This window comes from Rhinolophus sinicus, chromosome 16 (assembly GCF_057876585.1).
Source record: "Rhinolophus sinicus isolate RSI-liver-muscle chromosome 16, RSI-T2T, whole genome shotgun sequence".
NCBI classification, from domain to species: Eukaryota; Metazoa; Chordata; class Mammalia; order Chiroptera; family Rhinolophidae; genus Rhinolophus; species Rhinolophus sinicus.
This window is the reverse complement of record NC_142516.1, coordinates 54,902,501-54,917,525: the sequence shown is the minus strand read 5'-3', so window position 1 is coordinate 54,917,525 and position 15,025 is coordinate 54,902,501. Positions and strand designations below refer to the sequence as shown.

Genomic DNA, 15,025 nt, shown 5'->3' with positions numbered 1-15,025 from the left:
GGTGTTTTTTAATTAAGTTTAATTTTTAAACCTTTTTTTTAAATTAAAGTTTACTGGGGTGACAATTGTTAGTAAAGTTACATAGGTTTCAGGTATACAATTCTGTAATACATCGTCTATATATCACATTGTTTGTTCACCACCCAGAGTCAGTTCTCTCTCCATCAAAATGAAACTTTGAGGATAAGCAACATACTTTCCTAATGCACGTGTCTGTAAGCTCTTAAGTACCCACACCCTTACCTCTACTTTTAAAACTTTTCTTACCTTCCAGTAGCTTTTAGGAAAAAGACCACAATCCTTTATGTAGTTCCTCAGACTTTACCTGAAATCCTTTTTCTAATTTGCCAAGTTTAATCTATTAAAGAAAGTCAAGCCTTTAGAATTTTATATGTGGAGACTGCTATCTCTCTTAGCAGCAAAAGATATAAGGTTCATTCATGTAATTTTGGTGCTGATTCAGCCATTTTGGTGGTTTTCCTTCTATTTAGTTATTTTTTTAGATGTCTGACTTCCTGTTGAGTAGCATGTTTAAAGTTTCTGATATATTAAAACATACTAAATAAATTTACCCTATGTTTGCATTTAAATATGGCATTGCTTTATTTAGTAAGCTTATATAAAGAGAGAGGGTAGTTCAAAAACTGAAAAAAGAAGAGAATCATAGTTATGTTTCTTTTGGGTAGTTTCATAAATTGACAGCTTGTGATTCCAAAGACTTTTAAGAAAAAGTCTCATATAGTGACAAATATAACTTAGTTCCATTTGGTAATTCTTTGGTGGTAATTTCAGGCTCAGTTTTGCCATATAAATAGTTTTGTATTTAGGGGAAATTTACCTCTATTGGCATCCATTTCCCCCAAGATCATACATTCTTGAAACATAAGTTATAGTTAAAGGTTTATTCATGGGCTCTTGTAGTTTTCATTCTGTATAATGAAACAATTTATATGTGATATTTGGTGTTTTAATATTTGATCTTTTCTATTTTCCAAGATACCGCCTGAAGAAAACTGTCATTGCCTGTTTTCAAAATCTATCTTCTCCCTTCAAGTAAAACAAATACCCAACCACAATTTGCCTTTAAAATTATGAGAAGTACTACTGAATGGAGTAATGTTATCTTAAAATAATTATTTAGACATATCTGAATCACTTTATTTTCATTCTGACTTCTCTTGCCCCGACTCCCATAAATGATTAAAGACTGCAGGACAACAAGCATTTTTCTTTCTTATGTTCTATGTCTGAGGGGAAAACTCTGAAGAGCTGGGGAGTAAGGTATATTTCTCCTGAGACATTTGAAAAGCCTGGTTTAAGAAACAACCCTTAGATTTCTGAAATTATTCTGGGTTTTAAGTTAAGCTGATGATGTTTAAGTTGGAAGGAAGCTCATCAAAAATTTTATTTTCTGTCTTAAATTTTCTCAGATGTTTGGAGAGACAGTTAATAAAGGATCTATTCATTTAACATTTTCACTTCTCTAATCAGAAGTCATAAACATGAAATTATTTTTAAGGTATTGATTTCTCTACTTTCCATGAGCCTAAGACTTGCCGTTGAATTATTGCCCAATTTTGTTCATTGTTCAGGTTTGATAATTAAATATTTGTAAGACTTAATTTTATAGGAATTTACATATTTTCAAATCTAACATTTTCTGGTATTATTGGTATCTAAATTGATAACAGTTAAATATCATTTAACTAGTGTTGGTGTTCAAGAGGATCTCAGAGTAAGTATATTTTGGAGAAAATTGTTCAAGGTTGGGACAAAAATACCTGAGTACTTCCAGCTATCCAAAAAAAAAAAAAAGACTTTGGGAATAATTCTTTGCACAACTAGGCAACTGGGATATTAATAAGATAATCTAAAGATTTGTGAAATCTCATTTATTTATGATAATATAAAATAATTATAATAATTTACTTATATACAATTTTAAACTTTGAAACAATCCAAATCTCATAAAATAGTGGAAACTACAATACCACTATAAAGAAAAAATAAGAACTTATTTTTTCTGAACTATTGGAGAGTAAATTGATCACATGATACCCATCACCTTGAAATACCTGTATTTCCTCCAAACAAGGGCATTCTCCTACCTAACTCCAATAGAACCATCAAAATTTGGATGTGCACATTATGCCTGTAATCATGTAATCCTCAGACCCCTTTCACCTCAGACTACATTTCAGCAGTTGTCCTTCTTGGGTTTTACCAGTTGTCCCTATTCAGGTTTCTCTAGTTGTCCTCAAAGGCTTCAGTTCAGGGTCAGGCTTTGCCCTTAATTGTCAATCTGGTAGTTCCTCAGTCTTTCTTTGACATTTCCAACTTTGAGAGTTTTGAATATAACAAGGCTGCTATTTCATACAACTTTTCTCATTTTGGGTTTTGCTGATGTTTACTCATGATCCTGTTTAGATTATGAATCTTTGGCATTAATATTGTCTTAGTTCATTCGGTCTGCTAGAACAAAATACCATAGACTGGGTGGCTTATAGACAACAAATATTTATTTCTCATAGTTCTGGAGGTTGGGAAGTCCAAGATCAAGTAAGACACTGATACTTTTGGTGTCTGTTGAACGCCTGCTTCTTGGTTCATAGAGGGCCCTCTTTTGTATGTGTCCTCACATGGAAGGGACAAGGGATCTCACTGGGGTCTCTATTATAAGAGCACTAATCCCATTCATAAGGACTCCGCTCTCATGACCTAATCCCTTTCAAAGGCCTCACCTCCACTACCATCACATTAGGCCTTAAGATTTAACCTCTGAATTGGGGAGATAGGTGGTAGTGGTGGGGGGGTTAGAATACAAGCATTTAATCTATAGCACAGATCATGGAAGTAATAGTGTGTTTTTCTCCAAACATGATTTTGATTTGTCCTATTATCGATATTGTAAACTTAGATATTTTGATCAGAGTTTTTCCTATGAGCCTTCTCCATTGTAAAGTTACTCTTTTCATTTATATTTAATAAACGCATGTGAGAAGTTACTTTGAGAGTATATGGTAAACAAACCATTCCTTCAGAAACTTCAGTTTGTTCATCTATTCATGTATATCAGTATGGGCTCATGTCTTTATTCAATGTGTCATAATTTCTTAATATGCATTTTTTTAACTTTGATGTTCAAATTGTCCCACTTTTGGCTGATGAGACGTCTCCCCTTCATTAAGCTGGCATCTTTATCTTTTTAACATAGCCCTGTTGTTCGTTTAATACAGCAGCTATCTATCCCTGTACAACAGATAGTCCAGATATTCGTATACTTTCCTTGTCTGAGTGCTGCATGGAATCAGTTATTTCTCCAAAGAGCTCTGTTTCTTTTTGCTAGTCTTATTTAGACATCAAGATCTGGAAGCTAGGTGTTACCATTGCCATCGAGTATTGACACTCTTAGCCTCTCTCAAATCACAAAGCTAGGAAAGATAGCTTTGCTAAGTTTATAAAATTGTAGATGCGTGCTCACTCATTTGCAATTATATTCGTTTCTATATTAAAGCATATATTTTTAAAACCATGAGTTCATACCAAAACCAATTCACCAAACAGTCCACTCTAGTTTTCCTTTTTTATATAACACTTGATGACCTTAAATTTCTATGTATTTTTATTTACATTCACCACAATACAGTGAGACAGCCAGGATGAATGTTTTTCTTGGCCCTGTTTGATTTGAGCTCATGAGAATTCCTAACTTTTACAAAGATAGCAGCAAATAATGGAGGCAGGAGCCACCCCCGGTTCTCTTTCCATGTTTACTATTTTGGTCTTTGTCTCTCTCTTTCTCAATCCACAGGAATTCAATTCTTGAACTTTACCTCCATTTTTTGCTTTTATTTTTTCTTTAAACAATTGATAGTATGACTTAAATGGAAATTTATGTAAAGTGGTTAATTATTTTAATATTCAAAACAAGGCAAAAATTTGAATGACGTACAGGGTATCATGATATCTGCTCATTAGTAAAAATAAATTACTATAAAACAATGAGATTTGTGAAAGTGGGTGGTTATTGGATTTTGTTATCTTAATGAGATTTGCATTCCTGAGAAGAATAAAAGCATCACCCTGATTCCTAAATATTTACTAAATATCCAAGTGTTAGGTAGGAGAGGGTACTTTTCCCACCCCTAACTTCCCATGAATTTACCTAATTATGGATGGCAAAGAGTGTGATCCTTTGCTAAGGCCAACACTAATAACAAAGGGGGTTAACAGAGTTAATGGCATATGATATTGCAGCCACCATATTCATACACATGATAATGAAATCTAATTGGGTTTGTGTTCTGTGTAGAGATTACTTCGTGATTTGTAGGATAATTTCATATATTGCTTCTAAACAAGTTTGCTTTATTCTGTGCCAAAAGTGCCTTATAACCTCCTGAACATGTGAAGAATATTTCAGAAAATAGAGCTTTGCTCTGGAATTCTTTATGGTTATCTGGTTAGTATGCTGAATATTTAGTAGCTGCTAATGAGATACCTATCAGCTTATCAGTGTCTAATTTTCTATTCTTGCATGACATAATTCTATGAGAAATCTCTGGAGACTCTTATACCCAATAACTGTCCTTAAGAGATACCTAAATCCACTCTGAAATAAAAGTGTCGCTGATCGATTCACAGCCATGTTAAGAAAAGCACACCATCTGTACCTAATAACTTGCAAAAAGTATCTTGGACTAAAAAATCGTCATATTTTGTACATAATTACTTTTTCGGAGGACAGATCTTGTATTTATTAAATATTCCATTTGAAATATCATGTATTAACTGGCAGTTTACTCCTGCTTTAGATCATTTCTTTCGGACTTTGAGTAGCCTTTGACTTATAATTAGAAACCACTTTAAATTTTTTTTTTTTAATTTCACTCATATGAATATCATTTTGATAATGGCCCAGAAGCCCAACCTTATCAGACATCATTGATTTAGCTTTTTTTCCTTTTCTTTTTCTTTCTCTGTTTTCAGTCCTTTTTTCAGTCCCTTGCAGGAACATTGATTTTGAATAATATGGTCATGATGTCAAAATAGTACAAATTATATACCCTGCTGCTGTCTGGAATGGTGAAAATAAAACCTTTATTTACACTGTTTTCTTTAAGAATAATGAATGTCCCCCCCCCCCCCCTTTCAGGGACTATATTCTGGAAAGAAATGGTTCTTATTTTAACCTGATAGTGTGGTTTATTCTGAAAGATAATGACTGAAAACTCAATTGCTCTTCAACAAAGTAGCGTATACTCCAACCAGTAACCCTTTGGCCACCCAGTCTCGAGATAGGGAGCTGTTTCCTCTCTCAGACAAAGCTATTTGGGGCAGTCATTACTGGTTCTATATTACAGAGGGGACTCTTGTGTGGCCTAAGGTCATAGAGTTGTTATCCTGAGTCTATTTATGTCTAGTTCTCTGGTCTGTGGACTGTATTTTGGTGTCTAATCAAAGCAGAAGTGCTATCATTTTTAGCTCTTCCTCGATAATTAAATAGAAATTATACAAGGGTTACCAATGTAAGCGCAGCGCTGAGTTTGAGATCCCTAGAAAACGTATTTGATATTTGGAATCTTTTTCACAGTCTTCCGTTTTACACATGTCTCAGCCACATTTCATTGGCTAGCATATGTGGTGGAATTCTATCTCTACCTGGAACAAATGCTAAACAACTGAGGAGGCAATTGACATGTACCAAAAGGTGGATTTTTTTAACTGTAGAATTATTTTAAGATTATTATATTTCATGGAACTTTAGCCTCTCGTTATTTCTGCTTAAAATATAAAAGTGAAAGATAATTAAATATTCTTATTTTTTGTCATGCCTTCCATTATCCATTGACTCCAATTAAGAGTTTTATCACTGTCCATGATGAATATTTATTCAAAGGACAGCAACTGGCATAGAGGAAACATGATGAAGTAAAAATACACCAAATCTAGAGTTAAAAGATGTTTTAGTTTTGTTTTGCTTTGTTTTGTGTGTGTGTTTTTTTGGTATATGTGTGACCTGGAACAAGTAACTTAATTTCACTGAATCTTTGTTTCATGTCTACGGAAAGTGGTCATTTCTATAGAAAATACCGTCCTTGTCTGTCTCAAGGAACGCTTATAAGGGTCAAATGGTTTCAGTGTTTTCAGTCATTTACAACAAAGCTTTGCTGTCCCAAATATTTAGAGCTATTTTTAAAGTTCACTTTTGGGAACAAATTACATGACAACATATATTTGTTTTATTTATGCTGTCAGTTAATCAGAGAGCTTAAAATCTTGTTCAAAGAGAGAAATGAGGACTTTTATGAGCTGTGAAGAAGTTACTTGACACAGGCCCCATGCTCTAAATTCACTTGCATGTCTAGATAATCCTTGGTTTTTTTTTTATTACTTGCGTAAAATATTTTCCCATTTACAGTTTATTGCTGCAGATTTGGTTATACCAAGCCTTAGACACATATACCTTGTTCTATTGAAATTTATTACAGGAGCTTGGGATAGAGTAAGTACATATATACTAATACTTTGCTAGATACCAGGCACTAGTGTCAGGGAGTGCTGGGCACATTTAATGCATTATTTCATTCAATCCTCTCATCTATGAGCTGAGTACTATTCTTACTTGCAAAGAATCTGATTATCCTGTAGATACAACTAATCACAATATAATGATTCTCTAGATTACTTCATACCCAATGCCTGGCCCAGTCTTGGCACAGAATGCATGATGCCAACTATTAACTCTCCAACAGATTTTTAAAACTAATAGTTTAAAAGCTCTTTTTCTTTTAATATAATGCAACTCTCATTAGACCCATATGTTTAAATTTTCCAAGATAATTTTTTTTTTTTGCTTTTTCTTAGCTATAAAAATACAATGACTTTATGTTGCATAAATAAGTACTGTTCTCTAAAAGGTGAGAATGCTTTTCAATATATTTAAAGGGTCTAGCACTTTTATTTAAGGAAAGATTCTTTATATTAGCCATCTAACATTTTACTTTTTTATGTTAATGAAAACTTCCCTTAATCCCTTCATCCTTCAAAAAAAAGAGAAAAAGAAAAAAAAAAAAAGAAAAAAAAAACCCTTTTGTGTTTCTGTAAGATTTCATAGTGAATGCCTAAAGCTTTAAGATACCCAGCCACTGAGAAACCTTTGCTCCTGTCAGTGAAAGAAGACCCAGTGTTTGCCTCAAAATACAACTGTGTGATTCACTTGGGTTTTATCATTAGTTTGAACATCAAAAATTCCATTACAGTATTCTAAAGATGAGATAGCAGAGTATAGATATATACTCTATTGTGTTCTTTTGAGTTTCATTGTGCTTTCATGTAAGGTTTTTGTTATGTGGTTGCAGTTTTGACTTATAGGAACTTACAACCAATATATGAGGGGAGCCTTTCTGTAAAATTGGGAAAGCAGAAACTGAATTGTGTGTTTCTAGTGCAGCAACTGCACTAAATTAAATAAGAAACCAAGTATAAATCACATATCTGAACCAATAAAAATTATTTGCTAATTAAATAAAACTTAGGACTATAAAAATATAGCCATCATTAACATCTATTTTTGTAAGTCTGTAAGTCTACTACTACTTAAGACATTGTAGACAAGAGAAAGAGGCTATAAGATAGTCTTTTGCCTCTTAGGCTTATATTCAAATTGGAGAAGCCAAATTGATAGCCACAAAACACTTAAAAAATGATTAGTTGTTTCAGTGAGTGGCATTAAATAAATCCAGTAGGAACTCAGAGATGCCACCTGTGTGAGGCTGAAATGTTTGCCCTGATTCCCTAAACGTGTTTAATTGCAAGTGTTTATTGAACAATGTGATGATTAAAAAGGTAAGTTTATGAGTTCAAGTGTATACATTGACTATAATAAGGGGTTTATAGAGAGCACCGTTGAGAATTTTTAAAGAGGAGCTACTATGAACTGTTTGATACTCAAAAAAGTGATTCAGGGGAATGAGTTCTCCAAGAAATAAAATAAAATACAATAAAAAAATGCTTACTCTTCCTCCAGCTCTGATTTTGCTTTATTGTCAGTTTGTTGAGAATGATAGTTCTCCATATTTTCAATAATATGTAAATGATCAGGTCTACTTGCCAAATCTTTTAATACTGCTTTTGGGAAAGGATACTTCTTGATGTAATTGATACGATTTTTCTTCATAAACACATTTGCTGTAAGTCTGAAAAAGGGGAAGTGTGGTACCATGGCAAACGGTTCTTCACTGAAAACTTTAAATCATTCTGGTTGAATTCACTGAATCCCAGCAAGACTAGGCAAGAACTGCTTAGAGCCATCTTAGAAGGAGGCTGTGGCCTCAGCAGGCAGTTTATTTTTGTGGTTTCTTACCAAATAAGAGAGGTGCACTGTTTGTGGAATTGGAGCAGAAGTAAAAGCATCATTAAAATTGTTTATGGATGAACAATGAAAGTAGTTTAACTGAGCAAATTATGCAAAAGCTATTACTTGATCATTCACAGATATCTAAAGCATGACTCCCCACAAAACAATGTCAGACTCTCCCCATAGATTCCTTTCAAGCCCTAAGTAGGTCAGGGGCTAATAACAGAAGTTCTACAGCAATGGGAAACTGAGGAAAATGCTGATATTCATTTTTCTCTTTCCTTAATGAAACTGTAAGTTTCATATCGGCATATTTCATTAAGACACCAAACAGATTCAAAGAATGTACTATATTTCCAGGTCTATTATAGCTGCCATTCCAAACAAAATATCTATGACTTCTATGATTCACTAAGCACAAGTATGTAGTAATATGCCCTTTGATGGCCTCTCAAAATGAGACCAAATGGCTTTGTGAAGGTCAAGTCTGATTTAAATTGTTGATGAATTAATAGCTAATTCTGCATGATTGAATATTAATATGGAACAGTGATATTAAGGCACTTTAAAGCTTAATGAGTACATTAATGAATAGGACAAAATGTTTTTCTTTTCACCTCATGTACAAGTTTAAAGCTACTAACATATTGACAATTTTATTGTCGATAGCTGCTTTTTTCTGTAAAAGTTTATATGGTTAAGATATAAAGGGTATTGATTTTTTCCCCCAAGTTCCTAGTACCAAACATTTGATGAGCTGTCAAAATTGATGTTATCAAATGGTGCAGGCAGTTTTATATCAATCACTAATAAATGTAAGAGTGAAAAAAAAAGCAATTAACATCTTCTAAACTACGCCCACTGAGATAAGCATTCCAATTAGAAATTTCATTATTTCTACAGTTTGTTTTGTGTTGAATACTGAATTTTATTGCCAAATAGCTGACAGTCAAATTGGAAACAAGCCACAACTGTCAACGTGTAACAGCTCTGGCTATTTGAATCTGTTACAAGTGTGATGTTTCTCATGAAAATTTAATGAAGAAAATGCATTCAAAAAGGTTCTGTGCAAAAGGGGGATGGATAGAATTTAATTACCCTTATTAAAAATAAGAAAGCAGCACTCTTTACATTCCCTGTCCGATTATTATGCAAGAAAGATTATCTTTGTTGTGCACTTGTGTATATGAAAAGGGGCTCTGCAGTGTTCTTTATGAGCCAAGAAAGGAAAAAAGGGCACGCAAATGCATTAGCCTGCTTTCCATAGGGCACAAGTCAATTTTGTCAGCTTTCCCCAAGGTAAGGACTTCATTTCTTATGAATGGTTATTAATTCTAGGTTTCTTTGGTAAGAGACTTTAGTACTCAACTACTCAAGTCCTTGACACTTTCCACTGATGGGAACTGAATATTTGCTTCATTCTGCAGAGAGATGAACTTGTAGAAAAAAAGTAATGACTAGTAGATCAATGTTAATCCATGCTAATGTAACTGGTAGTCCACCTCCAAGGGGAGATAGAGGCCCTGGGAAATACAAAAACAGCTCAGGAATCCTAAGGCGATTTCTTATTAATCTAAGTAGTTACTTTACAAATGGAAAATAGCAACAAAATCTAAGAGCTTTCTTAGAAACTCATTTCTAGGTGACTCTGGCAGTATAGTTGACTCTGGAATACTTGAGGTAAATTATTTTTATCCTTCGAAGCATTTTATGTCATGAGCTGCCAAGTGAGATGTTTAATAATATAATGCATGTGGTACAACAGCTACTGATCTTTTTGCTTTCTTTTTTTTTTCAATGAAAGTAGAACTACACTATAGATGTAAATACATTGACAAAACCTTTAAAGCCATGAAGACCAGCTTGATGAAATGAATGGCACAGGTTATTAAAATTAGCATAGACTAATTTGCAAAATACTCTTTATCTGATTTGTAAATGTTAACATTCCCTTGGAGCCCTGAAAAATCATCTTGAAATTCTATTCTTAACCACTCTTTCTGACACTTGTCTGCTGTAGACCTCTGTTTGGCTCACAATGTGTAAGCATTGAAATAAACAGAATGAATTACTATCCCTCAGAAGAGCCCTGTCTTTCAACTTAACTAAAATTAGCTCCTAGAAGTTAACTAAATATATATTATATATAAAATTATATAATTATACATAATTATATAATTATATATATTATGTTCTGTTATATAATTATGTATATATAATTATAATGTATATACAGAGGGTGGCAAAAATATATACACATTTTAAGGAAGGGAAATGTATTAGAATTGTAACATTCAATATATATTGATAACAAAAGATGGATACAAGTCACGATTGACTTTTGCAATTACAAGAAGTGCTCAAAGTAGTTACCATCAGTGTAATTTTAATACAGACTTTTTCCTTTCTTAAAATGTATATACATTTTTTGGCACCTTCTGTATAGATCATATATCTGTGTATCTATGTTTATATCTATATCTATCTCTATGTCTATATCTATCTGTCTGTATACCTGGGGTACAAAAAAAATGTGTACACATGACTTGTATTCATCTTCTATTATCAGTATATATTGAGTATTAATTTTAATACAGTTTTTTCCTTTCTTAAAAATGCATATACGTTTTTTCTATATATATAGATATAGATATAGATGATATAGATATAGGTATAGATATAGATATAGATATAGATATAGATATAGATATAGATATAGATATAGATATATCCCCCCTAACCCCCCCCCTCCCCGGTATCCAGCCCTAATCAGCTTGTGGAAAAGTAAAATCTTCTCTACGGAATCCAGGTTGCACTCCAACTTGCCTCAGCTACTTCTTTTGGTTTTTCATAAATCTCCTTTTGGGAGAGCCAGTCTACACTTCTCCCTATTAGACTCTCAATTTTCTCTTAAAATAACCTTTATTCTGTAGTAGCATTTTGATATTCTTTCATGATTCACATTCAAAATCTCTCCAGTCCTTAACTATTCCTCTGATCAGCTCTCTACCGGAAGTACTTTCCTACTCTGTGTAGTAGAAAAACTTCTTTTAGTCACTGGAATATATTCAGACTTAGACTTGGGAATACTAGAGTTTCTCTTATAATCTAGCAATCTAGACTATCTTGATGGATACAAATGACACATAGAAGAACTCATGCTTTAGAGGGATAAACTGATGATAATTAAAAAGTACAAGACAGATTTAGGTACTCACCACCAAGGTAACTCTGATGAGGAAAAAATGAAATACATTTGAGAGAATTTCAAAAAGCTTTACAAAGAAAGTAATTTTCACTGTGTGCCTTTCTAGAGACAGAATACTCAGTGGGCAGGATTTGTCTGGAGAATGGTGAGAATTTCAGTGTGGGCAGAAATAAAGTGTCCTATGTGGGAAGTCATCCATGGCAAGCTGGGAAAATGGGGCTTGATTTAAAGGAACTTTGCTAGCCAGATTTAGGAGATTGAGTTTACCCCAAAACTATAGAGAGGAGACAGTGTAGAACACCTAGATTTGACTGAACACAGGGGAGGCATCAAATGGGGCCTTTTTCCTAGAAATTATAATTCACTTAGACTTCAGCAAGACTCACAGGATCAGACCAAAAATTATAGACGAAAAGCTATGTGCCACATCTGATGATTGCTAATGTTTTGCTCATTGGTGTTTGTGCTTTTGAGTCATTTTGGAATTGGTGGCTCATGAAAATTCATCAGAAGTCATGACAGGGCATTGATTAAATTAACACTAGGCCAATAGGAAGTCAAAATGTTTCATAATGGTCTTCAAACAAACAGCCAAGTTGTAATTTAAATAATTATTAATCATATAACTAAACTTCCTTCAATGTTTGAATAGTATATACCTTTCTAATTCTGGCTGAAATTTCTGGCAATGTGGATTATCAATGTGGGTCATGCTTGGGGATTTCAGAGGACTTTATTTTCTCAAGATCTAAGATCTGGGACAATCTTGATGTGGAATAGGGAGAAGTGAACTTTGGATGAGTTGAAGATTCAAAATTTAGTAAGTTCAACTTTTTAATAACCAAAAATGGTTCAGATCTTTGGAATGGGGGAAGTATTTTCTTACCCTAAGGAATGTATATTTTTATGTTGCTTTTTTGGTGTGTGTTGCTTTAGTTCTTTTTTTGAAAGAGAAACTCTCAATTTTCTGATTAATTGAAACTTCCTACAAAGGAATTCATTCAGGTTGAACATCCTTCTTGTGTGAAAAAATATGTACTTTTATTTAAAAGTTACAATAAAAATACCAGATTTGAATACAGATAGGTTAGTCCACCCAACCTGCTTGCTTTTCATGTACCCTCCAAACTAGCTCTGCTGGATCCCGGAGTTTATCCTCAAGAAAAGTTTCCTGTCTTAATGCCTATTCTTGTGATGTTCCCATGTTTCTGGACAACTGGACTCATTCCTAAAGGACCATTTCCCAGCTTCCTTTGTGCTCACTGACCTCCTCAGGCAGACATTCTGCATTGCTTCTCCTTCGGTGCAACTAGAGGACTTGGTGCATCCTTTCAGGATGGGCTTTATCACGCCTGAGCTCTTTGTTAGGCTGTTGGTCTCTCTCTTAGACTCTGTACTCTTCTGACTGTATCCTAATCTAATAGGGCCATGTTGCCTGGTTTTTGTTAGTTTCTGAACAAATGCTGAACATGGTACGGGGGAAGATGAATGAGCAATATGTCTTTAATCTTTGGCATCTGATTTGTTAACATAATGTATGTATCACCTTTTGTCTTGCAGAGGATCAAATTCCCAGGGGCTTCCCCACCATTGACATGGGCCCACAGTTGAAGGTGGTTGAGCGTACACGCACTGCCACCATGCTTTGTGCAGCCAGTGGGAATCCGGATCCAGAAATCACTTGGTTTAAAGATTTCTTACCCGTTGACACAAGCAACAACAATGGCCGTATTAAACAGTTACGATCAGGTAGGGTCTTGTTACTGTTTCCACTAACTCCTAGAGTTTTTTTTTTTTTTTTTTTTTTTTTTTTTTAGTCTTCTCTCTCTTTATTTTTAATTTAATTTTATTTATTTTTAATTTTTAAGTATTGATTTTTCTCCCTCTTCTCTTTCTCTGTTATTTAATGTGTTGTCCATGTTTGTGATGTCATAGCCTGTTTCAGAGTCTGTCTTTTTCCTTCTCTGTATGTTTTGCAGCTTCTGTTTAATCCACATTGCTCACTGCTGTGACTGTATTTTTGATATATATATATATTTTTTAATTTACTGCTTTTCCGCAGTATTTGATGGATCCATTTTCTTTCTTTCTTCTTTCTCTGTTTTCTTTTGAAACAAATTTATTTCAACATTGGACTTCATTCAGAACTTGCAAGGAGTTCCAATGGTTATCCATTAAAAACCAAAATGTTCATATGAAGCACTAAAATGATTTAATTTTACTAAAGTGTGTTTTCTCTGCCGTTTCTACATTTGAATTCATCAAAGTACCAAACGTTAGTAAGTTTTGTCACATCTGCTTTCTTTTCACTGATACATAAAACACAGAAATGTTATCTCGTGAGTAACCAGATGTATTTTTTAAGTCTTTGACAAAGTACTAAAGAAAGGAGGGAATTTTTATAATATTATATTATTATTGTGAGTGAGCATTTTCTACACATTAGCCACATAGTGTGCGCCCACACTGAAAATTTTTGAACCCTCCAGTGACTGGATCTACAGAAGTCTGCTTTTGGTGTAGACTCCAGCTTTTGCTGTTTTCTCTCTCTCTTTCTCCCCGTTGCCCTTTTCTCCCTCTCCCATCCCCATCTCAAGTTTATTCCTTTGCTCTCTTTAGATTAAAGATAGAGATGATTCTAAATTTCTTAAGTTTTAGAGCCTGTCCCTAGTTAATTTCACGGGGACATTTACTAATAAGTTGTTTACTTTGCCAATGGTAGTAATATTGATGTAGAATTCTAAGTTGTTTAACTGCCTGTCTTCCCAGAATTCTCAGCTTTTGACCTGTCCTGTGATGTTAAAGCGTCTTGTTAACTGCCTCTTTTGCTTGTTGTCAGCAGAATTGTGTAGATTAGCATTCTGTTATTGTAAATAAAGAATTAATTATTCACATGTAACATAGATGATTTAGTATATAAAGCTTTAACTCTGAAAAATTTGTACCAAATTATAAGGAATATAATAATATTTTTATGCTGTCTTTCTTCTCTCCGTATTTAAATCTCCAGAATCTATTGGTAAGTGCTTAGTTCTGAAGCGCACTTCACCCCCACTAATTTCCATATTCAGAATATTTTATTATAATTATTATTATTATTAATAAAATGCATGGCATGCATTTTACTAACTGTCAGTGTAGACACCAGATCTCCATAGTGGCGCGCACACGCACACATCCACAGAACTGTTTTTGTAAGAACACTGTATAGAAAAATAAAATAGTACACAAGTTATATCACACAAATATAGCATAGTAAGTAGCATAAGATATCCAATCAACTAGTGTTTGTTTCTAGTTAGTCTTTAGTATTTCCTATAACAGTATATATATATGCATATCTATATATATACTTAACTAGATTAGCCAGAATTTTTCTAAATTGTCTTTAAAAATATTGCTTAGTCCTTTTTTTTTTTCTTTTTTTTTAAAGACTATGAGGCATATAAGATATAATT

The 15,025-nt window shown here is 33.6% G+C and overlaps 1 protein-coding gene across 50 annotated transcripts in view; it reads left to right on the top strand.

The window, feature by feature from the left end:
• PTPRD (protein tyrosine phosphatase receptor type D) overlaps positions 1–15,025 on the top strand; it is a 2,065,421-nt gene that overhangs the window by 1,855,013 nt on the left and 195,383 nt on the right. For all 50 annotated transcript variants that reach the window (XM_088793168.1, XM_074330438.2, XM_074330432.2 and 47 more), the window contains one exon: positions 13,128–13,316. In XM_088793168.1, coding sequence (XP_088649294.1) covers positions 13,128–13,316 — 189 coding nt within the window. The remainder of the gene's footprint in view (positions 1–13,127; positions 13,317–15,025) is intronic.